Source organism: Calidris pugnax, unplaced genomic scaffold (assembly GCF_001431845.1).
Source record: "Calidris pugnax isolate Ruff unplaced genomic scaffold, ASM143184v1 scaffold443, whole genome shotgun sequence".
In the NCBI taxonomy this organism is placed as follows: Eukaryota; Metazoa; Chordata; class Aves; order Charadriiformes; family Scolopacidae; genus Calidris; species Calidris pugnax.
Window position 1 is genome coordinate 56,010 of NW_015091173.1, and position 17,328 is coordinate 73,337.

A 17,328-nucleotide genomic window follows, 5' to 3' on the forward strand; every position below is an offset into this window, starting at 1 on the left:
CTTCCTCCTCTGGTGGCTGCTGGTGGAAATCTCAGCTGGGATTTGAACCCAGGGTGGTTTTTATTCTCTGTTTGCCTCTCCTCTCCCCGTTGCCCCCAAGGAAGACATACTATTACACTTAAAAGAGCAGTCTGGCTGTAGATTTAAGCTTGTTTTGGAACGAGCAGCCACAATCCCTCCTTTTCTCCCCAATTCCCTGGGTGAGGAGCAGTTCAGTGGCTGCTGTGACCCATCCCAGGGCTGGGGGTTCAAGCACCAAAGAGCTTGTGCCGGGGTCTGAGGAGCAGAGGAGAGGATCAGAGGGGGGAAACCCATTTGCCCCCCATCCCTAAACATCCCAAACTGGTCCCGAGGTGCATTGGAGAAGTCAGGAGCGATTCTGGGGGATACCTGGGGGAATTTTGGTGAAGGTCCATCTGTTCTCCTGGGCTCAGGTTGGGACGAAGCTCCGGGTGCGAAGGCGTCGAGGGCGCTGCGGGTCTGCGAGGCGTCCTCACGAAGAGCAAGACCTGGGAAACAGCAGGAACCTGGTTTAGGAGGTGGGAAGCTTTTTTCTAAACGGGTTCCCAAAGGGGTTGGTGGGTGCCGGGGGCACTGAGGGACCTGTTTTCAACCCCTGCCCTCCGACCCGAACTGCCAGGGATCCTAAAAGGACAGGGCACCCCTGGAAAAGCCTGAACCTGGATGTTGGTGGACAGTCGGCTGAAGATGAGCCAGCAGTGTGACCAGGTGGCCAAGGTGGCCACCAGCATCCTGGCCTGTATCAGGAACAGCGTGGGGAGTAGGGCCCAAGAGGTGATTGTCCCCCTGTACTGGGCACTGGTGAGGCCTCACCTCGAGTGCTGTGTCCAGTTTTGGGCCCCCTACCATAAAAAAAGACATTGAGGGGCTGGAGCGGGTCCAGAGAAGGGCAACAAAGCTGGGGAGGGGTCTGGAGAATAAGTCTGATGAGGAGAGGCTGAGGGAGCTGGGGGTGTTCAGCCTGGAGAAGAGGAGGCTGAGGGGAGACCTTCTTGCTCTCTCCAACTCCCTGAAAGGAGGGTGTAGAGAGATGGGGGTCGGTCTCTTCTCCCAAGTCCCAGGCGACAGGACGAGAGGAAACGGCCACAAGTTGCCCCAGGGGAGGTTCAGGCTGGATATTAGGAACAATTTTTTCCCTGAAAGGGTTCTCAGCCCTTGGAATGGGCTGCCCAGGGAGGGGGTTGAGGCCCCATCCCTGGAGGTGTTCAAAAGCCGGGTTGATGTGGTGCTGGGAGGGATGGTTTAGTGATGATGCTCCTTGTTTGTTGTGGGGGTGTCTATTTTTGTCAAAATTAGGTTGACGGTTGGACAAGATGATCTTTAAGGTCCCTTCCAACCTAGAAGATTCTGTGATTCTGTGATTTCCCCACCATTTCTCCTCCCAGCAGGATCAGGAGGGTTGTGCAGCCACTTTCTGCACCCAGGCCCTTTCCAGCTGAGCTTTTGGGAAACCAGCTGGTGTGTCCCCACGTTCATCGACCCCTGGGGACACCGGCCACCTTTGTCCCACGTCGTGTTTGTGTTCAGGACTCTGTGGTGCCCCAGGAAGGAAAACCACGAGAGAGGGGGCTGGAAAAGTATTCCCTGTGGGAATACACTCCCCGGGGAAAATCACAGGGGATTCACTCCACAGGGGTGGCAGGAAGGGGGTTGCAATATCACCCCAAGGAAGGAAAACCCGGTAGCTCCAAGGAAGCCAGTTCCTGCAGCTCATCCTGGACCCCACGAGTGACACGACCCCACGAGTGACATGACCCCACGAGTGACATGACCCCAACGCCACCGAGTGGCATCACCCAGCCGGGTCTGGGGTCTCCCACCAATTCCTGGGGCCCTTCTGCCCTCCCCTCAGCACACACTTGTCTCCCTCTGCCCCCTCCGCTTGTTGTTCTTGGCTGGGTTTTAGCCTGGCTAAATTTAGGCGGATCTATTTCAACACCCATCCCCTGCCCCGCGGGGGGAAGAGGACGGAGCAAAGGTAGCTGGGGAGGGAGGAAGAGCAGGGATTGTGCTGGCCCCCGGTGGGGTCTGCTCCCTGCACCCCCAACTGGGTTTTTCTCCACCAACACCCTGGATTTTATCCGGCTGCGAAGCCATGGAGGTGCCCAGGGCTGAGGCTGGCATTTTCCTGGCTGCCACCCCCTGGATCGCTCTGGTTGTCACTTGGGGTCGAGCTGGGTGACAAGGACAAAGCCAGCCCCGTGTGTCCGGCGGGGAAGGAGGGAATTCCCTGCCCTGGGAGCCCGGCTCGTCTCCGGAGGAGGCTTGATGCAGGTGAGTGGGGCTGCAGCAAAGCAGGGATGAGGGTCCGAGGAGCAGGACGTTGGCACCAGCACCCAGGGGTGCTCCAGGGTCCGGTCCCATTGCAGGTGTCCCCAAAGAGAGGACTGGGGTGTCCCCATCCCCCAGAAACCATCCACCTCCCCTCGTAGGTGGCATCACCTGGGGCTTTTGGAGCATCTCTAAGAGCTTCTACTGCCTTTCTCCTGACTCCAGCGGGGTGAGGATGTCCTAAAGAAGGTCCTGCTGCCCACGGGACCCACGCCAGTGCCCTCCCTTGCCCTGGCCAAAGCCACGCTTCTCTGCTACTCATTAACCTGCTGTTTAATTACCAAGCTTCATGCCAGGTCCCCTCCATGCCACCACCTCCAGGGGACTTGGGTGGGTAGCGCCGAGGGGCCACCACCTCTTGGGAGCTCCAAAAATGATGCTCAGCCTGGTCAAACAGGGCCAAGCCAGGTAGGGCGAGACATCAAGGGAGGGTTGGATTAAGTGACCTTTAAAGGTCCCTTCCAACCCAAATCATAAAATAATTCCACGACAGAGCACCAGAGGAGGATTGGGGCACACAAGCTGCTCACCAGCACAACACACCCAATCCCAGCCGAATTCCCAGTTCTGGGTCTCGTTTCCCCACATCCCAGGGCTGTGGAGACCATCGTCCCCCTCCCTGTGTCACCATCAGCTCAGCTTGTCCCCGCTGCCAGGAGCTGCTGGCAGCCAGAGCATCGCCAGCAGGTCTGAAGCATGTTTTTTTCACTCCAGACATCTGCCCAGTTTGCCATTAATCCAGCTGGTGGGGGGACACGGGGGGCCACCAGTATGTATCTCCAGCACCAGTACGACCAGTAACGGCTGTTGGGCGGTTGCAGCCACAGCAAAGGGAGGGGAGAGGTGGCAGACGGAGCTGGTGGGACTGATTTCTCCCCCTTTTTTTTTGTTTTTGAGATGAAAATTCAGTCTTTTCCCTCCCCGGTCACAGCTTTGTACTTACCAGCGATCGTGATGTTGGGAACCTCAGCTCCTCGGGGAACCCATCACCACAAGCATCAACCACCAGCACCTCACAGGGGCTAAAGGAGAGAGGAAAAAATAAATTACCCATTTCACACAGAGCTGTTTCAAAAAGACCTTTGCATCGGGCTGTCTGACTGACAAGCGACTGACACCCAACCGCCTGTAAAAATGCCACCAAAGACTCAAATTCTCAGCCCTGATGAAGTTCATTTTTTTTTCCCCGAACTCTACAGCCCGTTGTCAGGATGAGCACAGCTTCTGGTGCTCCACTTCGAGCCCCCCCAGCACCCAGGGAGCAGCCAAAGCAGCCGGGGGGGGGAGAAAAGAAAGGCAGAATATCACCAAGAGCCCCGTTTCCCAACTCTGAGGGAAGCTGGACCAGTTTTTGGGTGGAGCAGGAGATGTCGGTGTCACCCCGTGGCTGTGGATGTCGTGGCACTTAAAATTTGGCTTTTCAGCTCCAACCTCCTCAGATGTGGTGCTCCAAATCTTAATTTTGGTGGGGATAGCAGCAGGCCAGAGGCACCCGAGATGTAGGACAGGTTGGGTCCTGCTCGCAGCATCCCTACATCCCTGCCCTGGAGCCCCCAGAGCTCAGGGATCCTCTGGGATCCTCTCCGAGGGCAGCTGGAAGCTTTAACTCTTCGAGACACTGAACCCAGGACAGGAGACGAGGGCTACAGTGGTGGAAAGCAGTTTAAAAACCAGATCCTGGGGTTTTTTGCTTCCAGGAGAACCTGCTGAATGAAGCCGAGAGGAGCCAGCGGGTGAGGAACCCCCCGGGCTCTGCATGGATTGGAATGGGGAAACCCGCCTGCAGTAAGAGCCCAGGGCAGCTGGAAAACCCTGGCTTCTTCCTCCGAGCCCTCCTCTTCCTCCTCTTCTGCAGGCATGGTAAGGAACTGCATGGGCAGAGCCACGGCCCTGGCATGGGAACCCCCAGGAGATGCAACCCCAGGGTGCAGGGAGGGCACCACCATGGCAGAGCTGCTGGGAGGTGACCGGAGGGAGCAGAAGATCCTCTGGTGGTAGCCACAAGGCTCAGGAAGTCTCAGAGTGGCCCTTTGGCCACCAAAGTCCTCAGGAGAAGAAGGCAGCAGCTCCCACCAGCATCACCAGCTCCTCCCAGGGGAGCCCCAGCAAGGAGAGCGTTCCTCTGCTCTCTTCCAGCAGAGAAACTCCTCCTTTTGCCTAGGAAAGCCCTTAAAAGCTCTATTATCTCCCAAAATAAGGGCAGGGACAGCAGGGCACGGGGACCAGCCAAAGTCAAGGTCTCCTAGTGAAAGGCACCAGCCAAATCCATCATTCCCTTTCCTTCTTGCATCCCAGAGACTCTACTGGGAGAGCTGGGACCTGCAAAAGCCTAAATTGCCCTCTCAGTAACCTTGTCCAGCCACCTCTTATCACCCTTCTGTTTAATGAGCTAAATGAGCCCAGCTGGGGTGAGCCCTTAAAAGCTCTATTATCTCCCAAAATAAGGGCAGGGACAGCAGGGCACGGGGACCAGCCAAAGTCAAGGTCTCCTAGTGAAAGGCACCAGCCATATCCATCACTCCCTTTCCTTCTTTCATCCCAGACACTCTACTGGGAGAGCTGGGACCTACAAAAGCCCAAATTCTCCTCCCAGTAACCTTGTCCAGCCATCTCTTATCACCCTTCTGTTTAATGAGCTAAATGAGCCCAGCTGGGGCGAGCTCGTTAGCTCTCCTGGAGCAGGGAGGAATCACGTTGGAGGGGCAGGACGTCCTTGGTCCGTTAGGCCAAGCCTAAGGGGAAAGAGCCCGGCCAAGGGTGACACAGGGAGAAGGGCTTTCCCAGAAATTCCTCTGGGGTGAAGAATCTCCCTCTGAGCCACGTCCCAGGGCCACGGTCCCAACTGCTGTTGGCAGCCCTCGTGTCCCAGGTCCAGTCTCACGTCCCGGTTGCTTCAGGACAACCCTTTGGGCCCGTGACTTCCCTCCGTGCCGGGCTCCAGCCCGTTTTGGCAGCAGGAAACTCCGGCACTGGCCCAGGTTGCCCAGAGAAGCTGTGGCTGCCCCATCCCTGGAGGGGTTCAAGGCCAGGTTGGACAGGGATTGGAGGAAGCTGGGCTGGTGGGAGGTCTCCAGGGGTGGAACTGGGTGGTCTTTAAGGTCCCTCCCCACCCAAACCATTCTGTGATTCAGCCTGGAGAAGAGAAGGCTCGGGGGAGACCTTGGAGCCCCTTCCAGTCCCTCAAGGGGCTCCAGGAAAGCTGGGGGGGGACTCTTGATGAGGGAGGGGAGCGATGGGACAAGAAGAGAGGGTTTTAAGGTGAAAGAGGAGAGATTGAGGTTAGATTTTGGGAAGGAATTCCTTAGTTTGAGGGTGGTGAGAGCCTGGCCCAGGATGCCCAGAGAAGCTGTGGCTGCCCCATCCCTGGAGGGGTTCAAGGCCAGGTTGGAGGGGGCTTGGAGCAACCTGGGCTGGTGGAACTAGATGATCTTTAAGGTCCCTTCCCACCCAAACCATTCCATGATTCTCTGTGTGTTGACAGGACAAGGGGTAACGGTTTTTAATTGGAAGAGGGGAGATTTAGATTAAATATTAGGAAGAAATTCTTTGCTGTGAGGGTGGTGAGGCACTGGAACAGGTTGCCCAGAGAAGTTGTGGATGCCCCATCCCTGGAAGTGTTTAAGGCCAGGCTGGATGGGACGTGGAGCAACCTGGGCTGGTGGAACTAGATGATCTTTAAGGTCCCTTCCAACTCTAACCATTCTATGATTCACTCCCTTCAGGCACTAAACAGCAGGTCATTTAACCTGGTGATAGTTGCCTCCAGAAAGCATCTCCATCATGAGACCTGTTCTCAGGCACTAAACAGCAGGTCATTTAACCTGGTGATAGTCGCCTCCAGAAAGCATCTCCATCATGAGACCTGGAGCAGTGGGGAGGTGGTAGGAGGAGAATCTCCCCATTTTCCTCATTCCTCCAGCTCTACCAGCATGCCCTGGGGAAGGGGGTGTACCTCATAGAATCATAGAGTCATATGGGGTTGGAAGGAACTTCTGGAGACCATCAAGTCCAACCCCCCCACTGGAGTGGGTCTACCTAGACCAGGTTGCACAGGATCTTATCCAGGTGGTTTTTGAATGTCTCCAGAGAAGAAGACTCCACCACCTCTCTGGGCAGCCTCTTCCAGCGCTCTACCACCCTCCCAGTAAAGAAGTTCCTCCTCGTGTTTAGGTGGAACTTCTCATACTCGAGTTTGCGCCCGTTTCCTCTTGTCCCGTCGCCGTCACCCTCTTTCCCTCCCAGTTTCTTCCCAGTGCAAGATCCTGCGCTGCAACTCGGAGTACGTGGCGGCCACCCTCAACCTGCGGGGCTCGGGCCGGAGCGCGGCGTTCTGCAACGCCCTCCGCTCCTACTCCCACTGCACCCGCAAAACGGCCCGCACCTGCCGGGGTGACCTGGCCTACCACTCCGCCGTCCACGGCATCGAGGACCTCATGATCCAAAACAACTGCTCCAAAGAAGGTCCCACCTCCCCACCCCGGCCCCGGCCTCCAGCCCCCAACCACCAAGGCCTGGAGTCCCTCGATATCTGCAACTACGAGAAGAGTTTTCTCTACAAGCATGGCCAACCCCCCCGTTACCAGCACTGCGCCGCTTTCGGGGACCCCCACATCCGTACCTTCCACGATGACTTCCACACGTGCCGGGTGGAGGGTTCTTGGCCCCTCTTGGACAATGACTACTTGTTTGTGCAAGCGACCAGCTCGCCGGTGGCCAAAGGGTCCAACGCTACGGTCACCAGCAAGGTAAGGCTCGTGTTGGGGGGCTTCCCAGCAAACCCCAGCACCCCCAGAACGCAACAACAGCTCCAGGCATTCCCTAAAATGTCTGTGGAAGGCAGCAATAGCTTGAATTAAACCCACATGGGATGGGGAATGAATATCTGCAGGAACACGGTGGGATGAAGGTCCTTGAGGGGAGCAGAGAGACCCACAAATGCTCCCATGGTTGGGGATGGGTTACGGTGTGGTCCAGCTGCATGGATCTCCCCAGGCTCGGCTCCATCTCACCTTCCAGTTGCTTAAATGGTATTAAAGAAAGAAGGAAACAGAGGAAGGAATGAAGGAAATGTTGGTGTTTTCCCCAAAAAGACTGCAGCGATGTGGGGGGAGATGGTTTGGGGACAGAGAGGGACGCATCGGTGACGCAGACCTGTGCCATCTGCCCATAGCTGATACCTGGGGTGGGGACACGGCCACCACTGACACCCTGCAGGTCACAGAATCATGGAATGGTTTGGGGTGGAAGGGACCTTAAAGATCCTCCAGTTCCTTGGGCAGGGACACCTCCCAGCAGATCTTCCTCCAACCCCCCTCCAACCTGGCCTTGAACCCCTCCAGGGATGGGGCAGCCACAGCTTCTCTGGGCAACCTGGGCCAGGCTCTCACCACCCTCAAAATAAAGAAGCTCTTCCCAAAATCTAACCTAAATCTCCCCTTTTTCAGCTTAGAACCCTTCCTCCTTGTCCCATCACTCCCCTCCCTGATTCAGAATCGCTCCCCCCAGCTTTCCTGGAGCCCCTTGAGGGACTGGAAGGGGCTCCAAGGTCTCCCCGGAGCCTTCTCTTCTCCAGGCTGAATCACAGAATGGTTTGGGTTGGAAGGGACCTCAGAGACCATCCAGTTCCCCTCCTGCCCTGGGCATGGACACCTCCCACCAGCCCAGGTTGCTCCAAGCCCCCTCCAACTTGACCTTGAACCCCTCCAGGGATGGGGCAGCCACAGCTTCTCTGGGGCAACCTGGGCCAGGCTCTCACCATCCTCCAAATAAACAAGTTCTTCCCAATATTTCACCTCAATCTCCCATTTTTCAGCTCAAAACCTTTTCCCCTTGTCCCATCGCTCCTCTCCCCAATCAAGAGTCCCCCCAGCTTTCCTGGAGCCCCTTGAGGGACTGGAAGGGGCTCCAAGGTCTCCCTGGAGCCTCTTCTTCTCCAGGCTGAACCCCTCCAACTCTCTCAGCCTGTCCTCACAGGAGAGGTCAGATCAAACCCCCAAACCCCACTTTGACCTGCTCTCTGCAGCTCACCATCATCTTCAAGAACATGAAGGAATGCATCGACCAGAAGGTCTACCAGGCCGAGATAGACAACCTACCGGCGGCCTTCGAGGACGGCTCGGTCAACGGCGGGGACAAATAAACAAGTTCTTCCCAATATTTCACCTCAATCTCCCATTTTTCAGCTCAAAACCTTTTCCCCTTGTCCCATTGCTCCCCTCCCTGATCCAGAGTCCCCCCTAGCTTTCCTGGACCCCTTGAGGGACTGGAAGGGGCTCCAAGGTCTCCCCAGAGCTGAACCCCCCTCAACTCTCTCAGCCTGTCCTCACAGGAGAGGTCAGATCAAACCCCCAAACCTTCCTCTGACCTTCTCTCTGCAGCTCACCATCATCTTCAAGAACATGAAGGAATGCATCGACCAGAAGGTCTACCAGGCCGAGATAGACAACCTGCCGGCGGCCTTCGAGGACGGCTCGGTCAACGGCGGGGAGAGACCGGGTGGCAGCAGCTTGGCCATCCGGGAGCGTAGCCCCGGCCGACACGTGGAGATCCGCGCCGACTACATCGGCACCACCATCGCCGTCCGTCAGGCCGGTCGCCAACTCTCCTTCTCCATCCGAGCGGCCGAGCAGGTGGCCCGCGCCTTCACGGAGGAGCAGGACCTGCAGCTCTGCGTGGGTGGTTGCCCCCGTAGCCAACGTATCTCCCGCAGCGACTGTTGCCGCGGCCGAGGGGCCGCCGAGGTGGCCCGGGCCCTCTGCAAGGAGATGTTGCCCGTGGAGGACGTCTACTTCCAGTCGTGCGTCTTCGACGTGGTGACCTCGGGGGACGCCAACTTCACCATGGCGGCTCACGGGGCCTTGGAGGACGCCAGGGTCTTCCTTCCCAACGCGGAGAAACTGCACATCTTCCAGGCTGGGGGAGGATGCCCACGTGCCTCTTCTTCCTTCCTCCTCCTCCTCCTCCTCACCACTGGTCTTTGGGTTGGTTTCTTGCACTTTTAGCTCCCTCTGGTGTTGCGTAGAGCACGGAGGGGTGGAGGGCATGGCCAACCAGTCCAGAGGGGGAACCCAAGAGAGATGCTGACTCCAGGTCCATCCCGAGCAGATCAAGAGGGACGTCTCGGCTGGGATCACACATCTTTTTGTCAGTAGGTTTTGTCAGTTGGGTTGACGGTTGGACAAGATGATCTTGAAGGTCCCTTCCAACCTAGAAGATTCTGGGATTCTGTGATCTCTGCGGCGACGAAGAATCAGAGCCTCAGACCTGGAGAGAGGGGAGAGAAAAAGACCTCGAGACACGGGTTTGCACCCCCTGTTCCTCCACGTGGGGCACCTGGTTCCTCGCCCGAAAGCAGATGGCAATTTTTTTCTGTTGGATTTTTGATGCGTTTCCTTTCTTTTCTAAAGATGAGGAGGTCGCGGCCGAATCGAAGAGAAGAACTACATGGTGTGAAGACACTTTAGAAAACCCCTCTGCCCCCCAAAAACCCTTCCACAAACTCCCTTCACACCTTTCTCCTGCTGTTACTACAGCCAACTTTTACTCAGGAACCGCACAGCGTCAGAAACGAGGGGCTCCAAGCCCAGATCCCAATTTTCAGCCACCAAAAAAAAAAAACCCACGTCATTGGGTGGATTTGGGTCCCCTCCACCAGCTCCCACCAACACGGGAGGCGATGAGTTGGTTTTTGGGGTGGTGTGGCCAAGGCTTGATATTTTTTGGGGTCGGAAATCACCATATTCTCCTCTCTCGGGAGCATTAATGTGCTGATTTCCAGCCTCAGGTGTTGGGTCTCGGATATTTCAGGTTATTTTTCCTTCTTGCCCTGTCCCCTGCCTAGGACTCTACATATTTAATTGCGTTGGGTTTCGGGGAGGACAAAGACCCCCCCAGATATTCCTCTCCCCTTGAGCCCAGCCACCGTCACAACCCCCCTCGGATCCACCCCGAAGTTGTGGGTTTTCCTTGAATAAAGAGAATTAATATTGAAGCCACGATGGTATCGATGGGCAGGAGAACTCCCAGCAGATGTACAGAAACACCGAGGTGAGGCCAAATTAGATGTTTAATATATTTTAAGAGGTTTTAAGTAAAGCAGATAGAGTCTATGATAAGAAATATTTTCCATAGGCAAAGACTTTTTTTTTTTTTTTTTTTAAAATAAAGAGGGTTGACATTAAAACCTTCGCCATTCCTGCCCCGGGGAGGTGTAAGAAGAGCCTTGCAAAGCCTCGGGGAGGCAGGGATGGAGCTGGCAGCCCCGAGGCAGGATTTTTGGGCTTGAGAAATTTGGATTCCTCCAATTAATTCCTCCAATTTGGGGAAAGAGACTTGCAGAGCGTCCAGGCACGGAGGATCCCTCGGGATGAGAAGGGAGGTTTTATAGTTCACATCTCAGTGTATCTGCAGTGTCTTGGGTCAGGTTTATTCCCCCCCTGGCTCTTTTGCCGAGGGCACAAAGAGTAAATATGGAAAATTCTTGGATATCTCAGCATTTTTTCCTCCTCCGACGGGCACTCAGGGCAGACGGTGACTGGCAGGAGAGTTTCTCTGTCTTTCTCGTACAGTGCTCTCGCTAATCCCTGAACGTTTTGACATTAAAGGTGTCTATTTTTGAAGTTCCTCATTTCCTGTCATCTGTCTCTTTATTGCTTTGGTCGGCAGCAGCAGGTGAAGATAATAATAAATATCTCTTGCCTTCCCACCCGCCGCCGCTCCTTTTACTGGGGAGCGTGTCGTGGTCTATATATACACGAGCTGAAGGAGGGGAGGAGGCTTCTTTAAAGCAGGGAGTGATGCTACACAACTGCCAGGAACAGGGTTGTGGGCAGATTTTTTTCATGCAGAACCTAAGAATCCTTCAGATTTTGGCCAACGGAGCCAATCAACAAGGTTCAAGAAGAAGAACGCCAGTTCTGGGCTCCCCCCCTGGTTCAAGAAGGACAGGGAAGTGCTGGAGAGGGTCCAGGATGGTGAGGGGCCTGGAGCATCTCTCTTGGGAGGAAAGGGTGAGGGACTTGGGGCTTTTGAGTCTGGAGAAGAGAAGGCTGAGGGGGGATCTGATCAACACCTTGAAATCCTTCCCGGGTGGGGGTCAGGAGGATGGGGCCAGGCTTTTTCCAGTGGTGCCCAGGGACAGGACAAGAGGGAATGGGCACAAACTTGAATATAAGAAGTTCCATCTCAACATGAGGAGGAACTTGTTGACTTTGAGGGTGGCAGAGCCCTGGCAGAGGCTACCCAGGGAGGTGTTGGGGTCTCCTTCTCTGGAGACATTCAAACCCCACCTGGACACGTTCCTGTGGGACCTGCTCTGGGTGACCCTGCTCTGGCTGGGGGTGGGAGGAGATGATCTCCAGAGGTCCCCTCCAACCCCAAATCATTCTGTGATTCTGTGAAAGTGGGGCTTTCCATATGACTACCAGCATCATCAGGGGGATGATGAGGGGGATGGAGCAGCTCTGCTCCGAGGACAGGCTGAGGGAGCTGGGGTTGTTCAGCCTGGAGAAGAGGAGGCTCCAGGGAGACCTAATAGCAGCCTTCCAGTACCTGAGGGGGGGCTACAGGAAGGCTGGGGAGAGCCTGTTTAGAAAGGGCTGCAGTGACAGGACGAGGGGCAATGGCTTCAAGCTGGAGGGGAACAGCTTTAGACTGGAGATGAGGAGAGGGTTCTTCACTGGGAGGGTGGTGGAGCACTGGGACAGGTTGCCCAGGGAGGTGGTTGAGGCCCCTTCCCTGGAGATATTCAAGGAGAGGCTCGATGAAGCCCTGGGCAACCTGGTCTAGTTGGGGGTGTCCCTGCTGACTGCGGGGGGGTGGGACTAGATGGCCTTTGGAGGTCCCTTCCGGCCTGGACAATTCTATGATCATCCAGATGCTCCTTCCTTTGGCCAACACTCTCTGGAAGAGGCGAGACGGACCATCCTGTGCCACTCGTGGAGTTCCGAAGCTCTGATTCTGGTTGGAGCAGGGATTTGGGGAGTCACAGCACGTCACAGCCGAGGCCACCACCTCCTTCACCCTCCACGCAGAGGCTTAAACCTGAGCTGGAGCCTGGCTGGGGTCCAGCCACGTGGAAGGAACGTGCGCGGCGTTGAACGGGTCTACGCTTGTTCCCCAAATTGTCCCGTACTCCGCATCCTCGACTTGACGACGGCGGAGGAAACGAGACCTTTGGAAGTCTGCAAGGAGAAGAGAGACCTTTCCACTCCCGACAGATTGCAGTCTGCAATAAAGAAGTGGAACGTAGGCGTGGATCCAAGCCCCGCTGATGTCAACAAGAGTATTTCCATTGACGTCAGGAGACTTTTGGATGCAGCCCTGAAGTTTCCGAGCGTGTGTCACCTGCTAAAAAAGACACAGCATTTTCAATAGCCAGCTAAATTTGGGGTATTTTGCATCCAGATGCCCCAATCTGGGCGGTCAGAGCAAGGGAATTCCTGGTCTGGGGTTTGCTGATGGCAGCCAGCGCCGGGTCTTGTAGGAAGGTGTGAGAAGCTCGGGACAATCTCTTCCTCTCACACCCCGTCTGGCTCTGATTTCTAGTCGTCAGGGAAATGCCAAGGCCTTGAGGGCACGGGGTGTAGTAGCCAAACAGGCCTCTTCATTAGCAGCTGCTTCCACGTGCCGTAAACCAGCCCCATCACTGGAGGTGGCCACGGTTGCCAGCTCCTGGTGCACATCAGGGTGTACTTCAGAGCTTCCAAGCCTCCAACCTGCCAACCCGAGCTCTCCAGACCAGAAGCAGGTCTTCAAAACTGGTTTAAAAGCCCTCCCCGGACCAAATTCCGGTGTGTTTTGTTAGCAAAAATGTTCAGGCCAAGGCGAGAACTTCCTCTGCAAAGTTCAGGGTGAGATTGGGCTTCCTCATGGTCGGAAGGGCCAACGCCTCGAGCAGCGTCAGCGGCGAGGAAAGGGAACGGGGACAGAGGCTGAAACGGGCACGTCTCGGTGAGGAAGGCTTCCTCATGTTCCTCCTTGTTTGACGTGAAAAATAATCTCAAATCAAAGGGAAAAATAAAAAATAAAAGAAAGAAGCCACCAGTGGCATTTGGGCAGCAGAAACACGGAAGCCGGATCTTTGGAGATCCAACCTCCCGTTGTCCTCATGGAGTGGCAAATAGTCATCAACCTCTTACGGCCATCCCTCCTTCTTCTTGTGAAGGTTAGCACTCACTCTCACTTTAATAAATCCCCTCAAATGCTGAAAAGAGGAGAAATTGGCTCGGAATCAAGCCCTCCCATGCCATTCCTGGCGAGGCCTCTAGATGTCCACACAACCCAAAGTATGGGAAGGACTTCCCACCAGCAGGTCCAGAGAGGGGATTCTGCCACTTTCCTCTGCTCTGGTGAGACCTCACCTGGAGTCTTGTGTGCAGGGCTGGAGCCCTCAATAGAAGAAGGACATGGACCTGATGGAGAGGGTCCAGAGGAGGGCCACAAGGATGATCAGGGGGATGGAGCACCTCTGCTCCGAGGACAGGCTGAGGGAGCTGGGGTTGTTCAGCCTGGAGAAGAGGAGGCTCTGGGGAGACCTAATAGCAGCCTTCCAGTACCTGAGGGGGGGCTACAGGAAGGCTGGGGAGAGCCTGTTTAGAAAGGGCTGCAGTGACAGGACGAGGGGCAATGGCTTCAAGCTGGAGGGGAACAGCTTTAGACTGGAGATGAGGAGAGGGTTCTTCACTGGGAGGGGGGTGGAGCACTGGGACAGGTTGCCCAGGGAGGTGGTTGAGGCCCCTTCCCTGGAGATATTCAAGGTGAGGCCTAGTGAGGCCTGATGAGGCCCTGGGCAACCTGGTCTAGTTGGGGGGGTCCCTGCTGACTGCGGGGGGGTGGGACTAGATGGCCTTTGGAGGTCCCTTCCGGCCTGGACAACTCTATGATTCTATGACTTTGGAGGACTCCACGGAGATCTCCGGAGCCCAGGGGATGCCCGTCCTCACCCCCAACCACCACCCAACGCTCCCATCGAGGTCCCATCATCCGGCCTCTCTGCCCGTGAGACGAGTGAGGGTGGAGGAGGTCTAGGAAAAGATTCCCCCTCCACCCCCAATTTTAGCTAAATTCTCAAATTTAAGGATCTTGGTGTTTGGGGTGAGCATCTCTGGTGAGGATCCCCTTACCCCCAGTCACACACACACACTGCCAGCCTCGGACTGCTGAAAAATAAGATATTTTCCTTATTTCTTTGCTCTCTCCAGCACATGGGGCCTTTCAAAGGACGACGGGACGGAGCGGGAGGAAATCTTTCGCTTTATGATACTTTTCCCTCCTTCCATAACAACGTACTTCAAAGTCCTCTTCACCGGGGGTGAAGAGGAGCTGGTGGATCGTTTTGGGGAAGAAACGAGCTGGATTTGCTCTTGGGGAAAGGGAAAAACTGGGCTGAAGGAGGTGGGGGTTGAGCAGACCGTGCTGTACGCGGTGAGCCCGGGAGAGGTCACGCTCTCCCAGCTGTAGGACAGAGCTGATGCAAACCCTGTTCTTCCTGCCCGGAGCAGATGACAAACACGAGACTTCCCCAAAGCCTGAATTCAGATTCCTCCTTGTTTATGGGCCCCTCGTTCCCTTGGCCTTGGCTTTCACCTTTCCTCCGTTGCAAAAAAAAAAAAAAAAAAAAAAAGAGAAAAGAAGTGAAGCAACCCCAAAAACCAGCTGTCAGGGAGAGATTTCGCACGGCATTCCTCGGGAGGAGCTGGGAATTTGGGGTTCTGGGGAAAAAAATCCTCACACCCCAGCCCTGAGTGGACTTCACCCCGTTCAGGGGGGACAGGGGACCCCAATTTGGGCCACAAACAGGTACACAGCCTGCAGAATGCCAGGAAACACAGGCTGACACAAGTCATCGCCACGGATAAAAGCAGTCAAAAAAAACAAAAAAAGAGCTGATTTTGGAAATTCCTAAGAAGGATCTGCCCTGAGAGCTTTCCAACCCCAGGCAGATCCCTGGAAAAACCTCTGTATCCCAGAGGTGCTGTGCCCTCTCCCTGCCTCAAACCAGGCAACCTCCAAAACCTCAACCACCTCACCCCAAAACTGCTGGGTTTATTTGGAAACCGAAAGGGAGACGCTGCCCTTCGCTTCACCGCTCGTTTTGGTGAACCTAGAAATCACGGGTGGCTCTTTTTTTGGCATTTTTTGGGCCGTCGAATTCTCAGCTTCACCACTCATTTTTGTGAACCTAGAAATCACGGGTGGCCCTTTTTTGGCATTTTTTGGGCCGTCGAATTCCTCACACTGGCCAAAGGTGAGGAGAAGCCAAAGCTTGGGGACACGCGGTGGCTTTCCAGGAGCCACCCTGAGTCCCCTCGTTTTCCAGCCAACGCAATCAACGTGGGATTTACTTAATTGCTTTCCCTTCTACATAAACAACCTCCCCAAAGGAAATGCCTTTTCCGCCCTGGCGGCCGCACAACCGGCACACTCTGTCCCTTCGCTCGGGCCATTGTGAATCCCTCCACGTCCCTCTTTCCTCCCCCCCTCCACCCCTTCCCGGCCTCGAATTTGCTGGAAGAGACCAAATATGGTGGGGAAAAAAAAAAAAAAACAACTTGGAGAAAGCAGCAGGGAGAAGCTCCCAAGCAGATCTCTTCAAGGGTGGCAGGGGACAGCCTGAGGTGTCTTCTCCAGGCAGGTAGCGGCTTCCGATGACCTAGACTAGAAAAAATAGGGAAAATTTAAAAAAAAAAGGGCTTTTATTAGCATCAGGAGCTTTTATTAGAAGCAGGATTCCAGTGGATGGTGGGAAGGAGGGCAGTTTTCCAGCAAGGCACATGGCACTGGAAGCTCTTCTCCTCCTTGCCCGGTTTCTGCCCTCCCCAATTCCTTCTCCGTGACCCACGGAGCAGCCCCGGCTCCCAATGAGTCACCCCAGGGCCTGGTTTCTCACTCCAACCCAACCCTGTTTCTTCTAAACTGGGTGATCCTCAGCAAATAATTAGTCACACAGCTCTCCTTGCCATCCCTCACCCTCCAGCCAGGCTCTGGCCACTCTCCCCATCCACCCCCCAACATTAATTTCACTCCCAATTAAGGGTGGTGGGGACCCTCCAAGCACCACGATGGAAAATAAGCTGGGAAGGGGGTGAATCCCTTCAAATAATTCCTTAGTGGGAGCAAAGGAGCCCCCAGGAGCTGGGTTCTGCCCAGAAATCCAACCAAAATTCCAAAGAAATCCTAAAAAAAACCCTTGGTGGTGCTTTTTTTTTTTTTTTTTGGTGGCAGGGGACAGCCTGTGGTGGCTTCTCCAGGCAACCACGGGTAGAGGCTCCTGATGACCTAGACTAGAAAAAATAGGGAAAATTTTAAAAAAAAAAGGGCTTTTATTAGCATCAGGAGCTTTTATTAGAAGCAGGATTCCAGTGGATGGTGGGAAGGAGGGCAGTTTTCCAGCAAGGCACATGGCACTGGAAGCTCTTCTCCTCCTTGCCCGGTTTCTGCCCTCCCCAATTCCTTCTCCGTGACCCACGGAGCAGCCCCGGCTCCCAATGAGTCACCCCAGGGCCTGGTTTCTCACTCCAACCCAACCCTGTTTCTTCTAAACTGGGTGATCCTCAGCAAATAATTAGTCACACAGCTCTCCTTGCCATCCCTCACCCTCCAGCCAGGCTCCGGCCGCTCTCCCCATCCACCCCCCAACATTAACTTCACTCCCAATTAAGGGTGGTGGGGACCCTCCAAGCACCACAATGGGAAATAAGCTGGGAAGGGGGTGAATCCCTTCAAATAATTCCTTAGTGGGAGCAAAGGAGCCCCCAGGAGCTGGGTTCTGCCCAGAAATCCAACCAAAATTCCAAAGAAATCCTAAAAAAAACCCTTGGTGGTGCTTTTTTTTTTTTTTTGGAAGGAGACATGACATTTTGAAGCTTTTAGGGTTTGAGTTTTTTGTGGTTTTTTTCTTTTTTTTTTTTTTTTAACAAGCTGTAATTCCTCAACATTTCCAAAAGCCCTGCTCGTGTGGGAAACCTGGCAGAGCCC

At 55.0% G+C, this 17,328-nt stretch overlaps 1 protein-coding gene across 1 annotated transcript; it reads left to right on the plus strand.

The window, feature by feature from the left end:
* The first annotated feature begins 2,018 nt into the window (after positions 1-2,018).
* Positions 2,019-10,978, plus strand: HFE2 (hemochromatosis type 2 (juvenile)). The gene is made up of 4 exons (XM_014959386.1): positions 2,019-2,295; positions 4,050-4,212; positions 6,595-7,097; positions 8,730-10,978. The coding sequence occupies exons 1-4, from the start codon at positions 2,290-2,292 to the stop codon at positions 9,351-9,353; spliced, it is 1,296 nt and encodes a 431-aa protein (XP_014814872.1). The 5' UTR covers positions 2,019-2,289; the 3' UTR covers positions 9,354-10,978.
* The last annotated feature ends 6,350 nt before the right edge of the window (positions 10,979-17,328 follow it).

What these genes read in the sequence shown, in the direction of transcription:
- HFE2 (XM_014959386.1), top strand. An exon ending in CCTCCTCTTCTGCAGGCATG is followed by an intron (nt 4,213 to 6,594) that starts GTAAGGAACTGC and finishes TTTCCCTCCCAG; the next exon opens with TTTCTTCCCAGTGCAAGATC. An exon ending in ACGCTACGGTCACCAGCAAG is followed by an intron (nt 7,098 to 8,729) that starts GTAAGGCTCGTG and finishes TTCTCTCTGCAG; the next exon opens with CTCACCATCATCTTCAAGAA.